The sequence below is a fragment of the Argentina silus genome (assembly GCF_951799395.1).
Source record: "Argentina silus genome assembly, chromosome: 7".
Classification (NCBI taxonomy): Eukaryota; Metazoa; Chordata; class Actinopteri; order Argentiniformes; family Argentinidae; genus Argentina; species Argentina silus.
Window position 1 is genome coordinate 18,963,027 of NC_139661.1, and position 22,574 is coordinate 18,985,600.

At 44.2% G+C, this 22,574-nt stretch overlaps 1 protein-coding gene across 3 annotated transcripts; it reads right to left on the reverse strand.

Moving 5' to 3' along the window:
* Positions 1-2,004: 2,004 nt before the first annotated feature.
* On the reverse strand, positions 2,005-22,286 carry slc39a14 (solute carrier family 39 member 14). 3 transcript variants are annotated; one of them, XM_083673781.1, is made up of 10 exons: positions 22,160-22,286; positions 16,845-16,991; positions 16,028-16,332; positions 14,487-14,664; positions 10,211-10,380; positions 8,832-8,954; positions 6,448-6,618; positions 5,659-5,884; positions 5,165-5,349; positions 2,005-4,916 (listed from the first exon to the last, which is right to left on the reverse strand). In XM_083673781.1, exons 3-10 carry the CDS (start codon positions 16,304-16,306, stop codon positions 4,758-4,760), a joined length of 1,491 nt encoding a protein of 496 aa, XP_083529907.1. In that variant the 5' UTR covers positions 16,307-16,332; positions 16,845-16,991; positions 22,160-22,286; the 3' UTR covers positions 2,005-4,757. The 3 variants fall into 3 exon arrangements, with proteins under 3 accessions (XP_083529907.1, XP_083529909.1, XP_083529908.1); XM_083673783.1 differs by lacking the exon at positions 10,211-10,380 and adding an exon at positions 11,979-12,148 and having other exon boundaries at positions 22,105-22,220; XM_083673782.1 differs by lacking the exon at positions 22,160-22,286 and adding an exon at positions 17,088-17,127.
* Between the last annotated feature and the right edge of the window lie 288 nt (positions 22,287-22,574).

Sequence of the window (22,574 nt, forward strand, 5' to 3'; positions counted from 1 at the left end):
CGACAGTCAACATTGTGCTACACACTTCAAAGTTGACCATAACCTTAAAGTGATCAGATGAGGGCAACAGTTGACTTTTAAGGTTTCAGCAAGGCTACAGCTCTGCACAATACCTCCTTAATGTACATTTAATTATCTTTCATGTTCCATTTAATTGGTAAGACAGGCCATTTGATGCATTTCACTACCTAGCTTCAATCGAAGAATCAAAATCGCCATAGATTGAAGACCCATCTTCATCCCCACTATCCCCTGTGCAAGTTTCTTTCCTGAAAATAAATGTAAAAAAAAATAATCTTTGTTACTTCTAGCATTGTGACTGCCAATAGCCCCTGTCCTACCATAGGTTACTTTTTCTCATGTTGACTGATGGATAGATGATTCACTCAAGTCGCTTTGGATAAAGGCATCTGCTGAATGTCATTGTTATGTCCCCAAGTAAGGTCTAGGATCAAGGGAGTAACAATAAAGTGGACCGGGGGACAATGAAGCGGAGGCAGACGGGAGAATACAGATAAACCAACTAACCCAAATTAAATACTGACATACTGCGAATAAGTCAACAAAACAACAACACGCGTAGTCCTAGCTAGCAACGTAGCCTCCACAAGGCTAGGCTAAGCTAAAAACAAGTAGCCTAGTTGCAACAACTCACCAATAGGGAGAACTTGACGACCTGAATTTATCTACCTGTAGCGAACGCGATAACCCCAGGATTCGCTCCGAAAATAAGACAGGTAAAACAATAAACGAGTACCCGAAGGGAAAATGTATACAGTCTAGCTGGATACCCACCTACCCAACCGAGGGAGCTGTTTTGAGTACTTAATGACGGCTAGGCCACGGACATCCAGACAACAATACTCACCGCGCTAGCTACCGGAGACAAAATCAACACAACACTTACCAAAAAACGGATTCATCCAATAAACTCGTCTACCAACCTCCTTTTTGTCCACAGATCCCGGACGAGCCCCCACTTGTTACGTCCCCAAGCAAGGTCTAGGGGATGAGGGGAGTAATAAAGTGGACCGGGGGACAAAGAAGCGGAGGCATACGGGAGAATACAGATCAACCAATAATTTATAGATCATACAAAATAATAGCAAAGTTCAGAGAACTTGCAAACACAAACTGAAAACTACCTTCTTGAAAAGGGGAGAAAGCGAGGACTGATGTAACAAGACATAGCAGTTATAGCAAAATAAGGTTAACACCGTAATTAAACACACTCTCAAGGAGAGTCAGATTTACCGACACCGGTGCACACTACCACCGTAGTAAAAGAGCGCTATAGCACAACACATAGGTTGCTGAATGGCCCACTGGCACCATCTGTGAGTTCCTCCCAGCCTTTTATAGTCCACCCTTGACGACCAGGAGAGAACAGGTGTGCGCGCCTATGCCATCACCATGGCAATAGGAAGGGAAAGGGCGGTAACCTGGGAAGAGGCACAGGGAACAACAAAAACACACAACACACTACAGCCGTAACAGCCATAAATGTAAAATGTAATGAACTGTGTCGTCATGCTGCGTGATGCTTGTTCTTGAGCTGAGTGTTCATGGCAGTTTATATGGAGCTCTCTTGACGTCCACAGAAAAAGGCCAAGCTCATAAACACAGCAGATGTCAGACTGCACAATAGCAATAATGACTGACTTTACTGTTTGATTTGTAGAAATCATCATCATCCTAAACAGTGATTCTACAGTATGTGTAAACCCTTATATTTGAGACAACTCAACAAATGTGAAACTCAATATGCTTTGTTAATCACTAATGTCTTAAAACTGTCCTGATCTGAATAAAACTGATTTATCTTCCTGTAAAAAAAGAAAGAAAGAAAGTAAAACAATGGTATCTTTCATATTCATTTAGCTGGTCAGTATCTGCCTCAATGCCACATTTGAATGCATCACACAAAGTGTTAATTGTGTTAATTTCAGGAACAATCATGCAAGCAACAAAAGTAACAAAACATGAGACAGTTGATCTTGGAAAAGGATGTTTATAAAAAGACACGTTCCCATGATACATTGAGAAGGCTGATGAAGTTTCCCAAAACGTACATACATAAGGTACAATACTCGTCTTGACACCACTATGCGCACAGGAGTCTAACTTATTTACTGCATCAATAAATAATGTCTTCAAAAAGTTTAAAGTTGCTGACAGTCACACAATGAGGTGTTTGGGACAACTAAATCCTGTATGGAGGTATCAAGGTATTTCTGTCAATGTCAAGTGTGAAGGCTGAAATGTATTGATATTCTGTATTCTGAATTAAGAGCTGTTGTATTTTGTCAACTGTCCCACTTCTTTGACAGTAACCGTTTAAACCTGTCTACTATTTAAACCGCCGCTAGAATGGTGACAAATTACGAATAAACACTCACACAACAAAAAGATTGCATCATTGGTTTTACATGGCTTGAGTTTCTAAACAAAAAAACATGACTTAGGTAGTGTTCATATATTTGAATGTAAAATACATTTTAAAACATCAGAAACAACACATGGCTTAAACAATGACAAGTAAAATCATCCATATCACAACTGTTGATTGTTCAATATTTTACGGTTGACTTTGTACATGGAAGAATGAGTAGATAGAATAGGCCTAATGAATGTTGCGTTGGTATTGTACTATGTTCTACGCTTCAGGCAAGAGAGGTGGAGACTGACACGTGAGGTCAATGCGTAGCAACTATGGTACAGAAACAACTACACTTTGTTAATCATGTTTGATTATCATAACAGGGAAACCTCTCCCACCACAACATAACATTTCTTCATGGCAGATGGTGGTTTTAGAAACAGTTATAAGTATATTTGAAGGATGACTGAAATATTTTTATTGTCATTATGTGATTCTCCTTAAACGAATTACACGTTTTTAGGAGGTGGTGCTCTGATTAGTCTTGAAATGTTTTGTTTCTCCATCCTGGTGCATTGTCAAAGCTTTGCCTCCCTCTAGTGGTCAGTTTTAAAACTGGAAAATGTAATTGAAATGTACAACTTTGAGCCCTTTGTGTGTGGACCCAACCGTATGACTGAGTTTGTGCAAGCTGAATTGAATACATGTCAATGAAGTGTCACTTCATTGCATTTAGTTTCAATATCCCTCTAATAATTGCATGTCTAAATCCTCTCCATCAAGAAACTTGAACAGCCCAAACATCTACTCTATGATCGACTCAGCAAGCCTACAAGACAATGTGAATCAAGTCCTGCATGATCCCAATCTCTACAGTTTTGCTGATATATCACTACATCTATGTTACAGCATGTATAATACCAGATGGTCCCTGATGACATGACTCCCATCAACCCGAGCAGTCTCAACACAGCACCAATACAACAGTGCCCCTTTATTCAATGATCTAATCAACCGTTACCATTGTAGACGGGGACTAAGAGCTTATCAATCATGATTTGGGTTTTGCTTAATGCATTATAACCCAACTCCACAGGAGGGGCGAGTCGTTCTTCTATAGGGTTTGAATAAGCACATCTTGTGTGTACCTGCCTGTGGTTCTACATACAATATTTGATTATAACAATTCCATCATACAACACATTGAAAAAAAGATTAGAATGAACATGGTCAGAGAGGACAAACCTCAATGACAACTGTATCCAGTATGGGTGAGGAATGGAGGATTGCATCCAAAGTAGAAAAAAAAGAGCACAAATGGTTAACTAGGGGACTCTGTGGAAAATAGGCTTTGTGACATCAGGGGCCGCCATAGTCTATTGGGCCTGGAGAAGAGTCCTTCCTTAGAGGAAACCAAAAGCATCATGCTCCTCCCACTGGTGACACTTCATAGGAGAGACAAAGTTGCAATGGAGCCCTTCACCTAAAATGGCCTGTATGTCCATATTTGGTTGTTCAAAGTCAATCCTTTGTATTATTTTTTTTAATCCTTCTTTCCTAATCTTATAAAATAACACATCTACACCCCAGGTCAAAGTCCCCGGGAAGTTATTTGTTCTTGACGCTTGTTCAACTTTCCACTTCAAGTTGATTGATCTATTTTTTTGGTATGGAATGAAAAAAGGGTCACTCTGAAAAAGTCCAAGGAAGTCTACATTGCAACAGCTATGACCTGATTGCGCTGAGCGCATTGTAGTGGGCCCATGGACACATATAGAGGCTCATGGGTAATATGCATCCATCCACAGACTCTTGACTCCAAAAGGTCCTAGTAAAGGCTCCTCTGCAACACAATGACAGCGGGACACAATGTCAACATGACAACAGCAGTCTCTCGGGCCAAAAAGGCTGCTCAGTAGTCAGGGGAAAGAGGGAGAATGTGAGTAACCGTTATATCTATATTGCACATCTGTTCATTCAGCATAGGAGTTGATGCCATGCTTCCACAGAGCAGAGGAATAGGTGATCTGTCAGCTGGCAGGCGAAGGTTGTGCATGGGGGCTGGTCAAGAAAGGCCAACAAGAAACATAGGGTTCCCCTCTGCCAGTAGGTACATTACTGCATATGGGAACTGCATATGAAAAAGTTCTCACAAGTCTGATATAGGGTGCGTTCCTGCCGCACAAGAACCCAAGACATGATTCCTGTAATAATATTTTTGTTTTAAAAATGGGGGGGGGGGGTGGTGGTTGCACTGGGCCAAACTATGCCTGAGAGGGATCTGGGGGAGGGAGAAGGGACCCTTCCCTTTCAGGCCTACAGACAGGTCCAGGTTCCAGCTCTAGTACCAGTTCAAACCGGTTTGGTCCGGTTGTGTTCAGTTCTTGCCCACTTGTATCTGGCCAGAGAAGGTGGTAAGCAGGAGCATGATGGCGAAGCCCGTTAGTAGGCCCGCGTTCTGGATGGCAAAGGTCAGGAGACCGCCACTGCCCCCCGACTCCTCCTCCTCTCGACTCACCTCGTTCATCTCTGGGAACTGATGGAGGGAGGGAGGGACGGAGGGAGGGAGAGAGAGAGATAGGTCAGTTCATCACCTCCCATATACACACCCATCATAAAACAACATGCAAATGCTCAAAAGGGGAACGCGTTGCATTGTAAATTATTGTATTTGTTACAAACATGGTACACACATCCAACCCCCAACACACATTTCCATCCTTTACCTGTCTGCAATAATGGAGGAGCACACACACGCATGCACACACACAGGCACACCCTTACCATGTCAGCCAGGGCAATATAGAGGAACATGCCCCCCGCCAAGGCGAAAATCCAGTTGGGCGAGAAGCTGTTGCCAGCCAGGATGCCAAAGCCCATGCCCAAGTAACAGCAGCAGGCGGACATGAAGTTAAAGAAGAGCGCCTGTTGGATGCTCATGCCCGCGTTCAACAGGATCACAAAGTCCCCTGCACAGAGAGAGAGAGAGAGGGCAAGCAACAGCAAGGTTGAGTAAGAACCGGCCAACTAGGTCATATCACAACAGACTTGGACATCTGTCAATAACTGACTGTTTGTCTTTGCATTCAAACCGAATGAGGACATACACAGACCAAAAATAGCCTGCGCTGCACATTGAGAAACCACCCCCCATCTTGATGGGAAATTCGGCCCAGAAGAATAAATAAAAGTTTAATGAATTTGAATGTGGTGAACCAAGCAGAACTGGGGAGGACAACGAGAGACTTAATTGCAGACCACACCATGGACTCACTCACCCAGTTCGTGGGGGAACTCCTCACACAGGATGGCCACGGAGGTGCTGATGCCCTGGAAAACGGAGGAGGTGAAGGAGGCCCCGATGGCCAGGCCGTCGATGAAGTTATGGAGCCCGTCGCTCAGGGTGATCATCCAGGCCAACGTGCCGATGTCAGAGTAGGCCGTGCCCTTCAGCCAATAGCAGCCGCCCTTTCCCCCACCACCCCCGCCCAGGCTTTGGGAGTCCTATTAGGGGGGAGGGGGAGGAGAGGGGTGTGTGAGTGAATGAGAGAGAGAGTGTGTTGGGGGTGGAGGGGTGTGTGTGTGAATGAGAGAGAGTGTGTTGGGGGTGGAGGGGTGTGTGAGTGAACGAGAGAGAGTGTGTGTTGGGGGTGGAGGGGTGTGTGTGTGTGTGTACGTGTACGTGTAAAATGAGCTTTTACAACAGGCAAGTCGATAACCCTTGTCTAAACATGGAGCTTTCATCATCAAGGTGTGGTTGTACTGATTGTAGTCTAAGTATATTTGTGTGTGATCTACACACAGTGAGTCATACTACCTGATGCAGCGTGACAGACACGTATGTCTTATGACTTCATTAATTTTCAACTAATCTGAGAAGAAAGAACTTCAAAAATATCTGCTTTCATGATGTGTTATAGTGAATAACGCACTTAAAGCAACAATCTGTAATTCATGAAGCCGTTTTTTTAATTTATTTTTTTAACACTAATATAACAATGAGCTGTTTATCCTGAACCCCCCCCCGTCCCTCCATGCTTCCCTCAGCCGTTACCCCCTCCCCTCACCTGTGAGGTCTGTGTGGGGGTGAGCATCCTGTCCCCCTCCCCCCCTTCCACCCTGGGCAGGGAGAGCCCCGTCTCTCCGTTCTGTAGCTTCTCTGTCACGCCCTCCTCCATGTTTCCGTTGGCTGCAGAGTAGCGCTCGGCTGGGTAGTGGCTGTGGCCGTGGCCGTGGCCCTGTGACACACGCACGCACGCACACACACACACACACACACACACACACACACACACACACACACAATGACTATTGTTTATAGTTTCCTGATTCCTGATTCCTGAGAAACTCAAGAGCCCTAGTTGTAGCACTGTGTGGTGAAGATGAACTACAGGCTACCCTGTATAGAGTCAGGAGGCACGCTAACATTTGATTACGTTTCTTGTGTGTGCTGACGTGGCCACGATGCACTCCTGAGACATGGCCGTGTTCTTCACGACATTGGACATTTCAAAATGATAACGCAGACTTCCTATGTAGGCTCATTTCCAGTCATAGCTTTGGAATAGACCGTTGAGAAAGAGCTTTATGTAAAGTTAGAGCTTCGGTGAAGATGGAATGTTTTGTGCTGTCAGACTGTGTTCCATATGGAGAGCATTGAGTCTATAGGTCAAGTACCTTCTAATTGGATCAAGAGGTCACACTCGGGCCACTAAAATGTTGGAGCATTACGTTGGCTGCATAATCTCTGAAAACCCATTTGGATAAAGGCGTCTGCTAAATGCCATAAATGTAAATCATCTCTGGCTGTTAAAAACCACATGGCTCAACAGTGCACTTGGTTATATCCACCAGGGGGTGGCATCATCTAAAACACATTCCAACTTCAAATCAATGACACACTTACTGTATAATATTCTTACTACATCGACCACTATTAACTGTTATGCAGCACTGCTTACATAGCAAAGCGAACCCTTTCGATAGGCTACTGAAGGGTGCAGTTTTAGTGGTTATGATCGGTTTCATATCCTTGAGTTTCCAAGGGTGACTTCATTCACCAAAAATGCATCAATGATGATGCTTCGTTTAATATAGCCAATCAAAGTAATGTTGCTAGGTAAAATACCACATAAAACGCTTACGGCACACTAGGTGGTGAGTGTTCCGGAATTCTTTGGCAGTTAGTTAAGTTAAACTACATAGCTTGGTGCCACTGTCAGGGGAATTCCATACTAAGCCATTCATGTGCGTGTGAAGATGGTTGCTCTGACACACGTACAGGCCCTGAAGTACACGTGTCAGTGGAGGCTGGTGGAGGTAGACATGTGTTTGTTCCACGCATTACAATGAACTTGTCCGTTGATTTCTACCTCCACCAGCCTCCCCTGACGTGTATCAGTGAGTATTGACTATAATAACTGGTCCAACTGTACGCCTACAACCTGTTCTTGGCTGAAAGCAAACAAAGCACCCAACACCAATGTCATTAAGGAGGGATGTAGGAGTAAAAAAAAAAAAAAAGTTTTACCTGGTATTCAGGTAAAACTTGAATACCATGGATTGAATAAGTAGGGAAAACCACATTCACCAAATTTAAAAGGTCATCATCCAAAAGCCGCTACGGAAAATTCCACAGTCAGAACAATTATGAACAGCTTCTTCTCAGTAGACCAACGCCTTGTTCAACCTGGCAAACCAGTCTTAGAGAAGATTTATTATAACCCACATGGGGTTCATAGTACATATCTTCTTCACTCGTCTCAGAATAGATGCTGATCTATGTGAGATTCTTTATTTGTCACGTGCACACAAGAATACAGTGAAATGCAAAAGTGACAGTGCCACAGAGTAGTGCAACAACACGTTTTAAAATAGAATGAAATAAAATAAAATAGAAGTACTTACAAATATAAACAGTATGAACAGTATAAACACATTCCAACATGTGTTGGTTGAGAGTGGAGTTTGAGAGTAAAGCATTTACATTTACATTTATGGCATTTAGCAGAGGCCTTTATCCAAAGCGACTTACAACAAATACATTTGTCTAAGTAAGTGAATCATCTATCCATCAGTCATCATAAGATAAAGTAATCAATGCTCGGACCAGGGGCCATAGGCAGTCACATTGCTAGAAGAAGGACTTTTTTTTATTTTTTTTAAAGCATTACAGAGCGCGTGTCATCTAGGGTAATATGCATTGTCTTACGCCAGGTATCGCCATTCTAGCACGATGCTGCTTCGCCCGAACTACAGTGTGGACAAAGTCGTGCTATCTGTCCTAACACAATGGGGTAATGCGTGTACTACATGTAGGCCTGCTATGTGCGCAGGTCATTCAGGTACTGGTTTCAGAACAATCCACTTCCAACAATTCACCCTCTCCTTTTGGAGAACAAATGGCGTCCACTCACCCTCTCCTTTTGGAGAACAAATGGCGTCCACTCACCCCATCCTTTTGCTTTAGCAGCATCTTGAGGACCTTCTCTGTGAAGAAGAACAGGTAAAAGCCTCCGAACACCACCGTGGATTTGGACACGTAGAAATCCACCATGGGGTCAAAACCAAAGGCCTAAAATACAGCAACAAAAACAAAAAGTTAGCTTAACTAATCTATCCATCCACTGGCTGTTAACTACAGTCTATTCAACGTGGGCCTTGGTGTCCTGTAAAAGGTCTCCCCTGGTTGTACATTTCGTAAAAACACATAACTGACGTGACTGTGGTTAAGTGTTGTGAGACGAGTGTCACTTATGTTAAGGCTCATGATTTAGCAGCGTCTAAGCTGAACATGGCAATTATGGGTTACGATGAGCCAATGCCACATGTGTTTAGGCGTGTATGGTGCATATAAGGCCGTGACATTTGGAATGCTTTCATTCACTGTCAGTGATTAAAATAATAATTTACTACTGAAAGTTAAGTCTCCAGTCCTTCTCAAGTAACGTCAAGCTGTTCTTTTTCAAATGCTGTGTGTGAGCTCACCAGGCAACTGCTTATCGTAGGAAGTGCTGAAAGACAAGTCTACCTGGTATCTTTCTGAGACTACGGAAGCAACACAAATCAGTCCCTGAGGATATGTACGCACGCCAGTGTCTAGACTCAAGGACATAAAAACTGGCCATAATTCAAACTTCGTCGTAAGATAAACTGAATCATGAGGACTATGTAAAGTGCTGTAGCCTTGCTGTTGTGGTAGCATCTTATGGCAAAGTCTCAAAATCTAACGGCACGTCAACTGAAACTTCAGCAATGTGAAACTGTCGAAAGCAAATCTTTAGTAAGTGCCTCAGTGCTTCCCCCTTCCTGACCCTCAGGGATTTAAAGCACACCTGCAGCTGAAGAATAAGTCTTCTTTTCCAAAATCACAATGATACAACACAGATTAAGGGGATATGTCGGGGATATGCTCAATAATAAAACCGCTTCTATGTTTCCTTACCTTGAGATTAATGTATGTAAGGGCAAGGAGAGGCTCAGTGAGTTTGTTTACTTAGCCACTGACTGCCACCAACCGCTAATATATTCATTTTTAATCAGGAAGCATTCCCTTATTAGCATTCACAAATCACCTCACATTATTTGAGCGTCAGTCACAATCTCTCCAGACCCGTAAACAACTTTCAAAGAGAAACATATAAAATGTTCCAATTCAGAAAGACTATCCCTTTCAAAAGGTCATAACACAGACCTAGTGATGATGGCTAGATGGCCGTGTTCTATTTTGGAAGGGAGTGACAGTCGCCAGTTGTGTTGGGTTCCATTTTGGCTGAGGGTTGCTTTAAGGGGAGAACCACTGAGGCACTATTTGACTGACACCAAAACTACCTCTGGGATGAGCTGAAACAGGGCGTTGGAGTAGAGAGTGCCAATGGCCAAGGCTATGAAGTAGAGGAGCAGCCGCTTGTAAAAGGTTTTCCTCATGAAGGGCACCACGCAGGCGCCCACCAGCGAACACAGCGAGATGAGCGTCACGGACAGGAACCCATAACCCCACACTGACCGTGACCATAGTAACAGAGAGAGAGGGGTAAGAGAGAAATAAGGAAAAAAAAAAAAAAAAAAAAGAGGGGAAAAAAAGAAAGGGGAATATTAGTCAGAAATAAATTAAGATTAAATTATTATGGATATCGTTTTTCCCAGATGATGAAGGACCATAAAGAGGGCACCCCTGAAAAAATAAGGATTAAAATCACCCAAAAAGCAGTAGAATCTAGATATCCCTTACACAGATGTCTGACCACCATTCCCACACAATAAATTAAGGATATTCCCGATAGACACAGTCCATTTAAATACCTGTGTGTGAGATCATCGGGAGACCAACATTCTCGTGCATTTGAAAGCAATGATTGAGTGATTCAAACCAAAAACACCTTTGATCAAGAGGAGAATTAGGGAGCAATTATGTCATCAGAGCAAGCATCCTGCTTCTTTGGATGTTGTTGTCTAGAACCATTGGTGCTTTCAGCTTTGGACAATGGAAGAGGGATATTAGGAAGTACGCAGAAATCTAGGGCAGAGAAGCATTCTTTTATGCCTTTATGACAACTTCCTACGAGTAACTCTTACTAGGAAGTCCCAGATTGAAGCAGAAATCAATGGGTGGTGAGTTTGTTTGTGTTCGCTGAGGACAGATAGGTGTCTCCTCACAGGGCAAGAACACTGATGGACTTTAAAACAACAACATCCATGGATCCAGGATGGCACGACAGACAGACAATACAGCCCTCTGTCAGGCCGACGGCTGTCTCACTCACTCACTCACCTACCTCACTCACCTACCTCACTCACTCACCTACCTCACTCACCTCACCTCACCTACCTCACTCACCTACCTCACCTCACTCACCTACCTCACTCACTCACCTACCTCACTCACCTACCTCACTCACCTACCACTCACTCACCTACCTCACTCACCTACCTCACTCACCCACCTCACTCACTCCCTCCACTCACCTCACCCACTCACCTACTCACCTCACTCACCTCACTCACCCCTTTAAGGACTAACACAGCAGATGTAGTTGTTGTTTTAAAATTGTTGATTAACCTCAAATGCTCATTTGGCTTGGGTTTCAGGGTGGTGAGAGACAGGATGCAGCAGTTAGAACACTGTACTGTCTCAGAGCTGGCCTAGATCTCACAGTCAGAGGGAGTGCAGACACACACAGCACCCTATAATTACTCCTGTATCAGCATTCCCCCCCCCAGGATTACACAAAGATAACAGAGAACAATCAAGGCTTCCACCGGCAAGATCACTGAAGCAATGGATGAGCTTTGTAATGGCCATTGGGCACAGATCTCCCCCAGGTGCTTATTAGAACCTCTGGTAGGAAGAGAGGGGAGAGAGGGAAAGAAAAGAAGGAAGGAAGGAAGGAAGGAAGTGCCCAGAGGGAGGGCAGAGACAGTGCTTGGTCAGTGGTGCATTGTTTGTGCATTGTGCATCCAGTCACTGTAGTGAACTGGTGTGGGGGATGATGAGATATGTAATGGAAGACCGTTTGTCATCAGTGGAACCTTGTGATATTTGAGAGGGGAGCGGAGGGATGGGGGGGGTTAATTGGGGGGGGGGGGATGGATACTGCACCTCTGGCAGGAGCTGGAAGACAGCAGTGGAGAAGAGTGTTCCGATGGAGAGGGCGATGAAATAGATCAGCGCCCGGCGCATGTGGTGCGTCCTCATGAGGGGTACCAGGAAGACGCCAGTGAGGGAAAAGGCACTGACCAGCGTCACACTCAGAATAGAGAAACCCCACACTGTGGGAGGAGGGGGGTTATAGTTAATATCAGCAACATTAAAGACAGACAGACAGACAGACAGGCAGACAGGCAGACAGACAGACAGACCATCACAACAATTCTAGGTAGGGGCAGCGGGCACCATAGAAACCTGTAGAAAGGGAACTGGTGGTTGGAGCCTAATTGAGGAAGTCCTTTTGTGACTTTGACAGGTCAGGGCAGTTGAATCTGTGGACAATGTCTGGAAAGACAAAAAAGGTTAGGCTACGAGTTTAGAGTTTCGTTTCTGCCCTGTGTAGAGACACACACAGTGGGTTTCGCTTGTGGTCTGAAATGAAACCGCGTGGCAAAGGCAGGAAGACACTGCAGAATCAGCACCGGTGACAAATCCAACATCCTTCTGAAAGAGAAGAGTCCGCAAAAGTTAGTTTCTGTGCTGAGATTTGCGGAGCTCAGCATACCCGTCCTCCACGTTATGGGAAGAAGGTCCTGTAAAGGATAAACATGAAACATTTCAAACTCCCAACCCCAATTTGTTTAAGCGAGTGAATCATCTAACCAACAGTCATCAACCTGTACTGTAGGCATCCACACTCTACAGCATTTATTGTGTCATGACGAACTGTCATATTATCAATAGGTACAATTTCAATATAAAATAAAGTGTGCAACCACTGAATGATGGCATTACAACTTGTAACATATCCTTCTGCATGATCAACACATCTTCCATCGAGGTCATGTGAAAATTCTAACCTTCAAAACAGCCTCACCAAAAAAAAAATCCCCGAAATTGCTGAATAGAGCCCATGGGGAAGAAACTCGGGGGGACAGAGAACAAAGTAAAAAAGTACTGAAAAGTGGGGCAAAGGGACACAGCCCACGTCACTGCGATGTCCCAGCAGCAGCAGTACCTGGGTGACATTGCGCCACCTTATCTCTAGTCCTAGCTGGCCAAATACACCACGCCGTACCAGCTCCGCAAACACTGGGGAGAGTGTAGGGCACAGCAGAGCATGATGGGTAAGTGAAAGGGCCAGAGATAACACACTGAGCCAGGAAAACATCCTGTCCCTAACGCTCGTCCTGCCAACTCGGACAGAAAACGGACAGAGGAGAAGTCACAAAACAAAGAGAGAGAGAGAGAGAGGCACCGGGACTAGAATAGCCAGAGCTTTTAAAATGGCCCGTAACGTTGAGGTTTGGAATAAATAGTCACGGGTTGGGAGTTAGAGTGATGAAAGAGTGTTATGTTCGTATGACAACATTACAGCGCTCACTTACAGTACACCATCGTCAGGTGATATGAACTGATCTATATTCGGGGGAACAGCACCTTATTGTTGCTACCTTACCATACCGCTACACTGTGCATCAATTCGCGCATCTGTACTGTTCATTTCGTGTGGCTGTTGAAGAGATGGAAGCGATCACTAGTACAGTATAAGTGGAGCAGGCTGGACATTCCTGGCTTGTGTTTCTAGAAAGAATGCCAGAGCTGCTGCTGCTGCTGCTGCTGCGCCCCAGTGGGTGGAACATCGCAGGACTTCACCAAATTCTCCAGCCCTTTCATTAGCGGTTCTTGTTATACCCAGGTTTAGCTCTGACTTGATAGGGAGCCCCCCCCCAAAAAACAACATACAGCCTACATGGGTGCAGTCCATCCACAAGACAAACAGATTGGAACCAGATGGTAAAGTAGATTCTCAAGTAACAAAAGGACATCCAGTTGCTTTCACTGTCAGCAATCTAAGACGCTATACACAGTCAGGGCAGTCAGCCAGGTCGATCAGAATTCTGTTCTGGAGGTGACTTTATGTATCATTTTAACATGCCAGAGGATTCTCTTGACCAGCAGACTGTCTGCTGACAGGGAGCCTTCTCCTAATTTTAAAAGCCATTCTGTTCCGAAGCCGACGAGGAAATGGGAGTCGTCAAAAGTCGGGGCTGAACGGAACATGTCGCCTTTGATTTTGACCTTCCTGGAGTCTGCACATCGCACTGCAGTGATCTATGCCAGCAAATGAAAATGTGCTACAAGCTTATTCTTAACAGAACCAAGCATTGAATTGCCTATCTGAGCCCAAAGAGAATCCACACTTCTTACATGTTACATTACGTTGTTCTAATGTCATGTAGTTACAGCTGGCAAATGTGATTACTCAGTTCTGCAGAGAAGACGTATAAAACAGCGATTGCATTGTAGTGAAAGATGAGTAATTTATAAAGTTGTTGTGTTTACAATCAAATAAAAATGTTATGGTATCTGCATAGCAGAAAAAAAATATGTTTTGGGGGGGGGGGGGGGGGGGGGGTAAATAGGCCTGTATTCAATACTTGATTGGACACCGCTCACCTTCAGCATCTGTGGGCCTCGGGGCTGGTTCTTTGCTAAGCTCCTCCCCCTTATGGGGGCCACAGGCACCAGCGTCCAACTGCTGGAGCATGGTTGGGCAGAGCTCCTGTAACCCGTGGCCATCCAGACGGGACTGCTCGCTCATGCTGTACACTGCCAGGGTATCTGCAGGTAAGCACTGTGGAGAGAAGCACGTACACCTTTGTTAGTCTCACACACACACACACACACACACACACACATACACACACACACACACAAATAGGCAAATGCTGACCACTACCCTTGGTCTGGCTCCAGACAGAGATAGCGATCAATTTCATCTCAAATAACAAACATGATGTTTTTCCCCTCAAGGCAAACCAAACTGCAGATACAATGCGTAAGCCAGCCCTGCAGACATGACAACACACAATGGTATGTGGAAGGTGCCAGGAGTAAGCACACAACTCTCTCTATCTCTCTCTCACACACACACACACACACACACACACACACACACACACACACACACACACACACACACACACACACACACACACACACACACACACACACACACACACACACACACACGTCAATAACACCCCACGTCAATGTGTTTATGTCTAATCTATACACACACAAGATACAGACAGACAACTGAACTATGTAGTCTGCCTTATCCTTCCCCGTCTCTGGCTTTAAGAGGATTTACTGGAAGCACATCAACATGGTACCCAGGCAATCATAAATGGCAATAAGCTTGGAAAAAAATGCCAAATATGTCAGCTATTTGGGTGGCTGAAAGCAAGAGGGATTACATGAAAGTCCATAACCTAATTATTACATATTCACACCAAAGGCCACTTAGGCCAGACAAAATGCTGTGAGAAAAAAGGTTTTGCATGAGACACTACTTAAACATAGCTTAAAGCTGACACTTGGAAAAAGATGCACACTCAAATGGGAACTGTGAGGCATACAATGGTTGCATTCTGATTCTCTACCATGTCTCCAAAAGTGTGCATTAATACACTTATAACACGTGTGCATTAAAAAAGCACTGGATTGATGCAAGCATAGCTGGAGAGAGTTTACACCGTTTTCCTTACACCGGTCCATTCCTTTCACATCCATGAGGGAAGTGCACACTTCTGGAGAGAACACAGCCAAATAATCACCCGCAATGGGCAGTTTCTAGATTGAGAGAAATGTAGGGAGGGGTCTCTCTAAAGTAGAGAGGGAAGAGGTGTCAAACATTCAACCCCCGGGCAACTGCCATCTGCAATTTATGGCCCAATTTGCTTTAGTTTGGCCCTCCCTTGTGATTTTGGAATAATAACAACACATGATGCTAGTTGTGAATTGATATTTCATCTTATCTAGGGACTTAATGAGACAGTATCATGTTGGATTATTTGGTAACATACAGGCAGAGAGGTGAGTTTTGTTTGTTTGTTTTGTGTCTGTCTGACATTTGTTCCCCCTTAAAGAAACTGACCACGATGACACCCAAACTGTTAATAAAACAGGTAATTGGAGGCAAGGTAGTGACTTACTTTGGAAACGTTGGCTTTGGGAGTGGGCAGGGGCCCCTCTGTGGAGGTAGCGGTACTGTTGTCCACCTGCCCCGCGCTGAGGCGGGCCAGCAGTGAGCGCAGCTGGGGGACGGAGATGGTGGCATTGTCCCCATAGCGTGCCAGCAGGTCCTGGAGCACCTGGGCTGGCGAAGCCTCCCCCTCCCCCTCGCCCAGCGCCCTCCCCAGGGGGGAGAGCAGCAGGGCCAGGGCCAGGGTCAATGTCAGCTGGGTGACCATGCAGCCATGGGTCTGGATCATGGCTCCTCTACTGGCAGGGACTCTGGCTATGGAGGAAGGGGTTGGGGGAGATTGGTGAGGGTGGGTTAGCAGGCTAACAAGGCTCCATAACCTGAGTAAGTATACTTGTCCTTTGTACAGGCTTGAAGTGAGACAGTTTGTTCAGTCAATCCAGACCATTGCTTAATTTCATAATTAGCTAAACCTACCTAACCAAGCAGACAGACACACACACACACACACACACACACACACACACACACCTGGCACACAATGAACAGAAGAGGAAGGAAAAAAAGAGCCACCTCAAACCAACACACACACAGACAGACACACACACACACACACACACACACACACACACACGGTCAGGAGGGGACTATAATCACCCCCACAGACACAGGGCCAATTCAGTTACCACCCCAGACCTCAGGAAACCATCCCACCCCATGCCAGTTGACTAGCTAACTGAAGGGAGGGCCAAATGAATGCAGAGTCAACTGTTAGGACAACGTTTCCATTCATTGCCTCGCCGTGTGAATGACCCACCTTTTCTTACCTCAGTGTGGCGTATTCCTCAAGATCCTGTGAAGAGCACTCGAGCTCCCAGTACTGCACAGAGCCCTCAGGTCACAAGTAACCAGGCTTGGAGAGTTGGGAGTAGCAAAGGAAGAATGGGGCAGCAGGCTCTTCAGAGTGCAGTCATCTGTGGGAGAGAGAGAACAAGAGCCTTTGAGGACAGGACACAGGGGGGAAAAAAAGAAAAAGAACATAAATATACAAAACTAAAACTGTCACCTACATTGATATTTTAAAAACAGCCCAAACTACATTGACTTCCCTTCCAGACTGGCAGAATAGACAACCCACAGCAGCCACTTAAAAACAACTCAAACATTCCCTCCCCCCCGCCCCCCGATTCCTGTTTTTTTTTGTTTTTACCAATAAAACACATTGAGGCCCTTGATGAGGAAGTGATTGAGGCCCTACGCTGCCACTGCTAGTTTCTATCTGTTAGTCTTACATCCAGTCTAGTACGGTTCAGCAGCATACAGTGTCCTATCTGAACAAACACCAAGGTCAGCTTGTGTTCCCCTCTCGTTCCCTCTGTCTCTTGTTTATCCGTTCGTCTGCTCTGCTGAGGAGACACTGGGAGACCTGTCCTCGTGTGTCACAGAGCCACTGGGAGGAGACACTGGGAGACCTGTCCTCGTGTGTCACAGAGCCACCGGGAGGGAGGTGGAGAGCGGTGAGCCAATACCCTCTCTCCGTCCGAGTCATAAAAGCGGTGGTAAAAAGAGCTACTCTGTCACATCCATCATTAATGAGTACTGTACACCTCAGCGAGGTGTGGTGAAGTCTCACGTAGCCATATGCCCAAATCACATTGTGTTTTGTGCATTTTCGATTAACCGATCTGGATAGGATTGAACCTGGGTGGCGTTATGAGAACAAGCTCGCAATTTTATTGGATGTTAGGGCGACATTCCAAGAACCCTCCCCCAAATGCCTGTAGATGATTGCTTGCTGTTACGTGCATCGTATTTTCTGAAACTGAATTCTGTTTTGCCAGAAGTGTGCTCTATATACAAAATCTCGTCGATCAAGGCATTAGGTATTTGATTGGCTTAGCTAGGCGTCATTAATTTCAAACGGGTTTCCACCCCTTTGTAGCTGCTTTCTGCAAAGGATTTCACCAGGCTTTCCAAACTGTCTCATCGAGCTGCATGACGGCAGTGGCAGTCCATTGGAAACCCAAGAATGTAGGGTCAATTCAACCTTTGTCCAAACAGTTCCCCTCATGGCGATCTGATTCTGCTCTGCTCTAGCTAAACTGACTCATATGGTTAGAATTAAGTTTAAATAATAAACATATCCAAGTGATAAAGCTGAGTTCATGGAACATACTAGGCTACAAACATTTTCAAATAAATAAATAAAAAAATTCCATTACCCACACACACTGTAGGATTGACTTGAGAGAGAAATATAGACAGATGAAGTTTGATAGATGAGGGAAAGATAGATAGATGAGAGAAGGATACATAGAGAGAGATAGAGAGATAGAGAGATAGATGGATGGATGGATGGGTGGTTGATTAGTTGGTTGGATGGATGAATGGATAGATGAAAGACAGGATGGATGAATGAGAGAGGGGTATAGGGGTATAGATAGATCAATAATTAAGGGGTTAATCAGTATGGGTTATACTGAGTGAAGCAGTAGTGACTGGTGAAAGGATAACGATGGAAAGGTTGGAAAAATAGCTGAAGCAAGCCCACTAATAAGTATGAGCAATAACAATAGCTGAACTTGCTGAAGCAGGCCCACTAATTACATCATTGTTCATATATACGCCATCAAAGTCCATACTGCGACTGCAGAATGTTGGCCTTAGTAAACATAACTGGAGACACAGACACTCATAATATTTGACAACAGTCCACATACTGTAGGATAGCACTAGACATGTTTACCGTTAATTGCGGTAAACATGCCTTTCTGTTAGTACAATCACTCTGAACTGACTGAGGACGTTTCAAGTTTTCAAGCAAAATATTTAAAGTCAATTTTGTTTCAGAATGTTGGATTGGTGTGAATAGCTCAAAAGCTGTAGGAGGAATAGCATGTCGAAGAATTGGGATAATAAGAATAGGTATGAGCAATAACAATAGTTGGACTTGCTGAAGCAAGCCCACTAACAATGTTCCCATATTAACAGTTGCCTAAGGCTAGGCTACAATAAGCATCCTAAGAACATTCCTCTTGACAGCATACATACACGTACCCTTCTACCCGACTGCCCTCTGAGGACCCACCGAGTATGATCCCGAAGTACGGAACCTTTGGACTTTGCCTCATTACACAGACAAAGTGTAGTTTTGAAATAAATTCCTGTCACTCATTATATCAGAGGAGACTGGAGTCACAAGCCCTTGTCACCATGACTTGTTGACATGATTTGTGTGTCTGTGTCACTGTAGGTCCAGGGCTATTTACAGACTAGAGATAAGAAAGTGGGATCAGTGTAGTTGTCTTAACCCTTAAGGTCGAGACCCTGTTCTCTCTTTCACTGTATAGGCCTAAGCACTTACATCAATATGACTGGGGGAGAGAGAGAGAGAGAGAGAGAGAGAGAGAGAGAGATTTGGGAAACAGCATGAAACATGTATAGCCTTTGTATTGTAAGTGTAATGTAAATCTAATTATTCACTACCCTTTAGTTCAATTAATGTGTTAAAGTGATAGTTCACCCAAATTACAAAATCAACAGACTAAATTCAACACTTTGGGTCTGTTTATATGGCCACTGTCACTAACCGCTAATTGATAGCATTTTTAACCAAAAGCCAATGGAAGTCAATGGACCCTAAATTAACATGTTTGAAATGTCATGCCCAAATCATGTAAAATCCTCAGAAAATACTAAATTACTTGATTTGAATGACTGAGATTATTTGAGCATGCAATTTAAAAAACGCTTATTTCGGGTCCATTGACTTTCATTGGTTTTCGGTTCGAAATCAATGGACAGTGTCCATATAAACAGAACCAAAATCTTGATTTAAGTCTGTTCTTGTCAACAGACTAATTTCATAAAAAATATAATAAAAAAAGTTTACTATTGCATTATTGTAGAGCAACATCGATCATCAATGATTATGAATATGTTACCACAATGTACTGTGGCAAGGTAGAATATTATTCCCTGCCTTTGGCCTAGTTGAGAGGCCCCTCCTTCTTTTATGGGTGAGAGTGGAGAGGAGCAGGCTGTGGAGAACCGTGTGATACTCCTGTTGGTCTACAATCCTCCCCACAAGCATGCAGCAAATCCTGCCTTCCCCCACCATAGGTTAGGGAGAGTCAAACGCTTGTTCCTGCTCTCCTTCCAGGAAAGAGAAACCCCCCCCCCAGAACAGACAGACACACGAACACACAGAGAGGAGGGCTGAGTGGCTGAGCTCTTTGGTGATTACATCACAGTGTTATCAACAGCAGCATTGCCACATCAGAGATTAGAGAGATAAGTCCTTTCCTCTCCATGAGTGGATCTGCTGCCTGTATCCATAAAAAAACACCAGAGACGTTTTTCCTCCTCATCACCTTTATCTGCTGAGTATTAGGGATGCGCCGATACCACCTCTTTATTGCCGAAACAGAGTACTGAACTTTGAGTGCCAGCCGGTACTGAGTACCAATCTGATAAAAGGCTCTTTTTATTACTTATTTAACAGCTGTATACAAGCTGTGTGTGTGGATGTGCCATGCTTGGCAACAGTATTGTCCATCTAAAAACAGTAAACACCATGCTCAAACTGGGAAATGTTAATTTATAGATTAAAGACACAATTTCATAACTTTGCATAAGAAGAAATGTAGTATGGCACCTGCTTATAGATCTTTGTGACATATCAAACTACTCAATATCATACCCACAGTTAACATAACACCATCTAACTGCATTGGCTGAGAATCAAGTGGACTTGCCTCTTAAGGAAATACTTTGTCCTTGAAAGATCCATCAGAAAGAGTGTGTACTTGTGTGTTTTAAGAGTGTTTACTCACAAGACTACAGTATCTCATCACAGCCCACTTATAGTGGAGGAGAGATAGGGAAGAAAGCCCACACAATGCAAACCTAGCATTCCGTGGGGAACATAATAACAGTGTTTAGCTGCTCAATCAACCCTATTATTATATAGAAACGTTTTTGCATTAATATCAGGGAGAACATATTACTCCTGTACACCAAACTTTAAAACCACTTTGGAACAATCAACAATTACCTATTGTCTACTCTGGACGAACAGTGACATGAACATTAAATCCTCACATGAACATTAAAACCCGACGCCGAGTTATATCATGATCATAATCTATTGTTTATAAATGAACGCGCTTGACTTAAGAAGAACCAACATTAAGGAGGTCTTATTGTTATGTTTTAAGACACACATTAAAACCTGAAGTTCCACCGTGAACTGGATATGGCCGGGTCATGGTCTGTAAGTGTCAGAATCAGATCAAAGACTAGCGGGTTTTTTTTTTTGCAGTTAAAATTACATTGAACAAGTACACACTTGGTGTGGACAGTGGTCGTTATACCTAGCTACCTACAGACTTCAGCAACAAAACAACAGCATTAAAAATGGATCACTCACACTCACACTCACACTCACTCACACACTCACACTCACACACTCACACTCACTCACACACTCACACTCACACACTCACACTCACACTCACACTCACACACTCACACACTCACACACTCACACACTCACACTCACTCACACACTCACTCACACACTCACTCACACACTCACTCACACACTCACACGGTGATAGTATTTTGCTATGAGCTGACCTGAGCTAGCTGCATTAATTTCAGCAGCATCCTCCGTCACACACCACCAGACGAGATGCTAGCAGTTAGTTCACTTCAGTTTATTAAAAGTACACATGAAAAAACTGGCAGGTTAACGTATATTTATATATAGAGAGAGAGATATAGCTAGTAGCCAAATCAGATAGCTAAAATATATAGCTAGCAATGTTACAAGCAATTAGCTACGTAGCTAGCTAAAATTAGTGAAATTGAACATATATACTATAGGTTAGCTAGCTAACTAGCTAGCTATGTTAGCTAGCTTGGCTCCCCGGCAGCAAGCTAGCAAGCTACCTATCCAATATGAATAACAATGCATAACCTTGAATTATAACGTGTCCAGCTAGCCTCAGAATAGTGTCATTTAGAGAGGCAAAGGTATACAACGACGCCGGCATCATTTCCAGCTCTGGATGCGCTGCTTACCCACTGTGACTTGATGGATCTGTGTCTGGAGTGGAGCAGATCAGGTGAACTCCACCGGCGTGTGGTGTAAGGTCCTCGGCTCGTCCTCTTGTTCCTTTGTAAATCGGTGTTTATTCAATCAAGGACGAAAACGTACGCGTGTTAAGTGATGCGAGGCTCAACGTGTCTCTTAACCTTACTTGTCAAATACATCGCACGGGGCCAGATTTTTGCTTATAAATCTCACCCCATTCAATCCGCACCGACGCGACGCGGTGGAGAGGCGTTCAGTGACGTCGAAAGTTAAAAGACCGCCCCTCACATCACAGCGTGTGCGAAAAAGACGAATGAAATTAAGAGAGAAAACTATGCTTTCGCTGAGGTCGGATCGGATTTACTCTGTGTATGGTTCGATTAATAAGACTATGGTATGGTGTGTAAAGTATGTGTAATAAGTATGGAATCAATCAATACGCACATAGCATCCTCAT

Coding starts and splice junctions, on each gene's coding strand:
- slc39a14 (XM_083673781.1), bottom strand. CDS start 16,306: ATGATCCAGACCCATGGCTGCATGGTCACCCAGCTGACATTGACCCTG. Junction 10,381..14,486: donor GAGGCCCACAGATGCTGAAG/GTGAGCGGTGTC, acceptor GGTCACGGTCAG/TGTGGGGTTATGGGTTCCTG. Junction 5,350..5,658: donor GGAGTTCCCCCACGAACTGG/GTGAGTGAGTCC, acceptor CTCTCTGTGCAG/GGGACTTTGTGATCCTGTTG.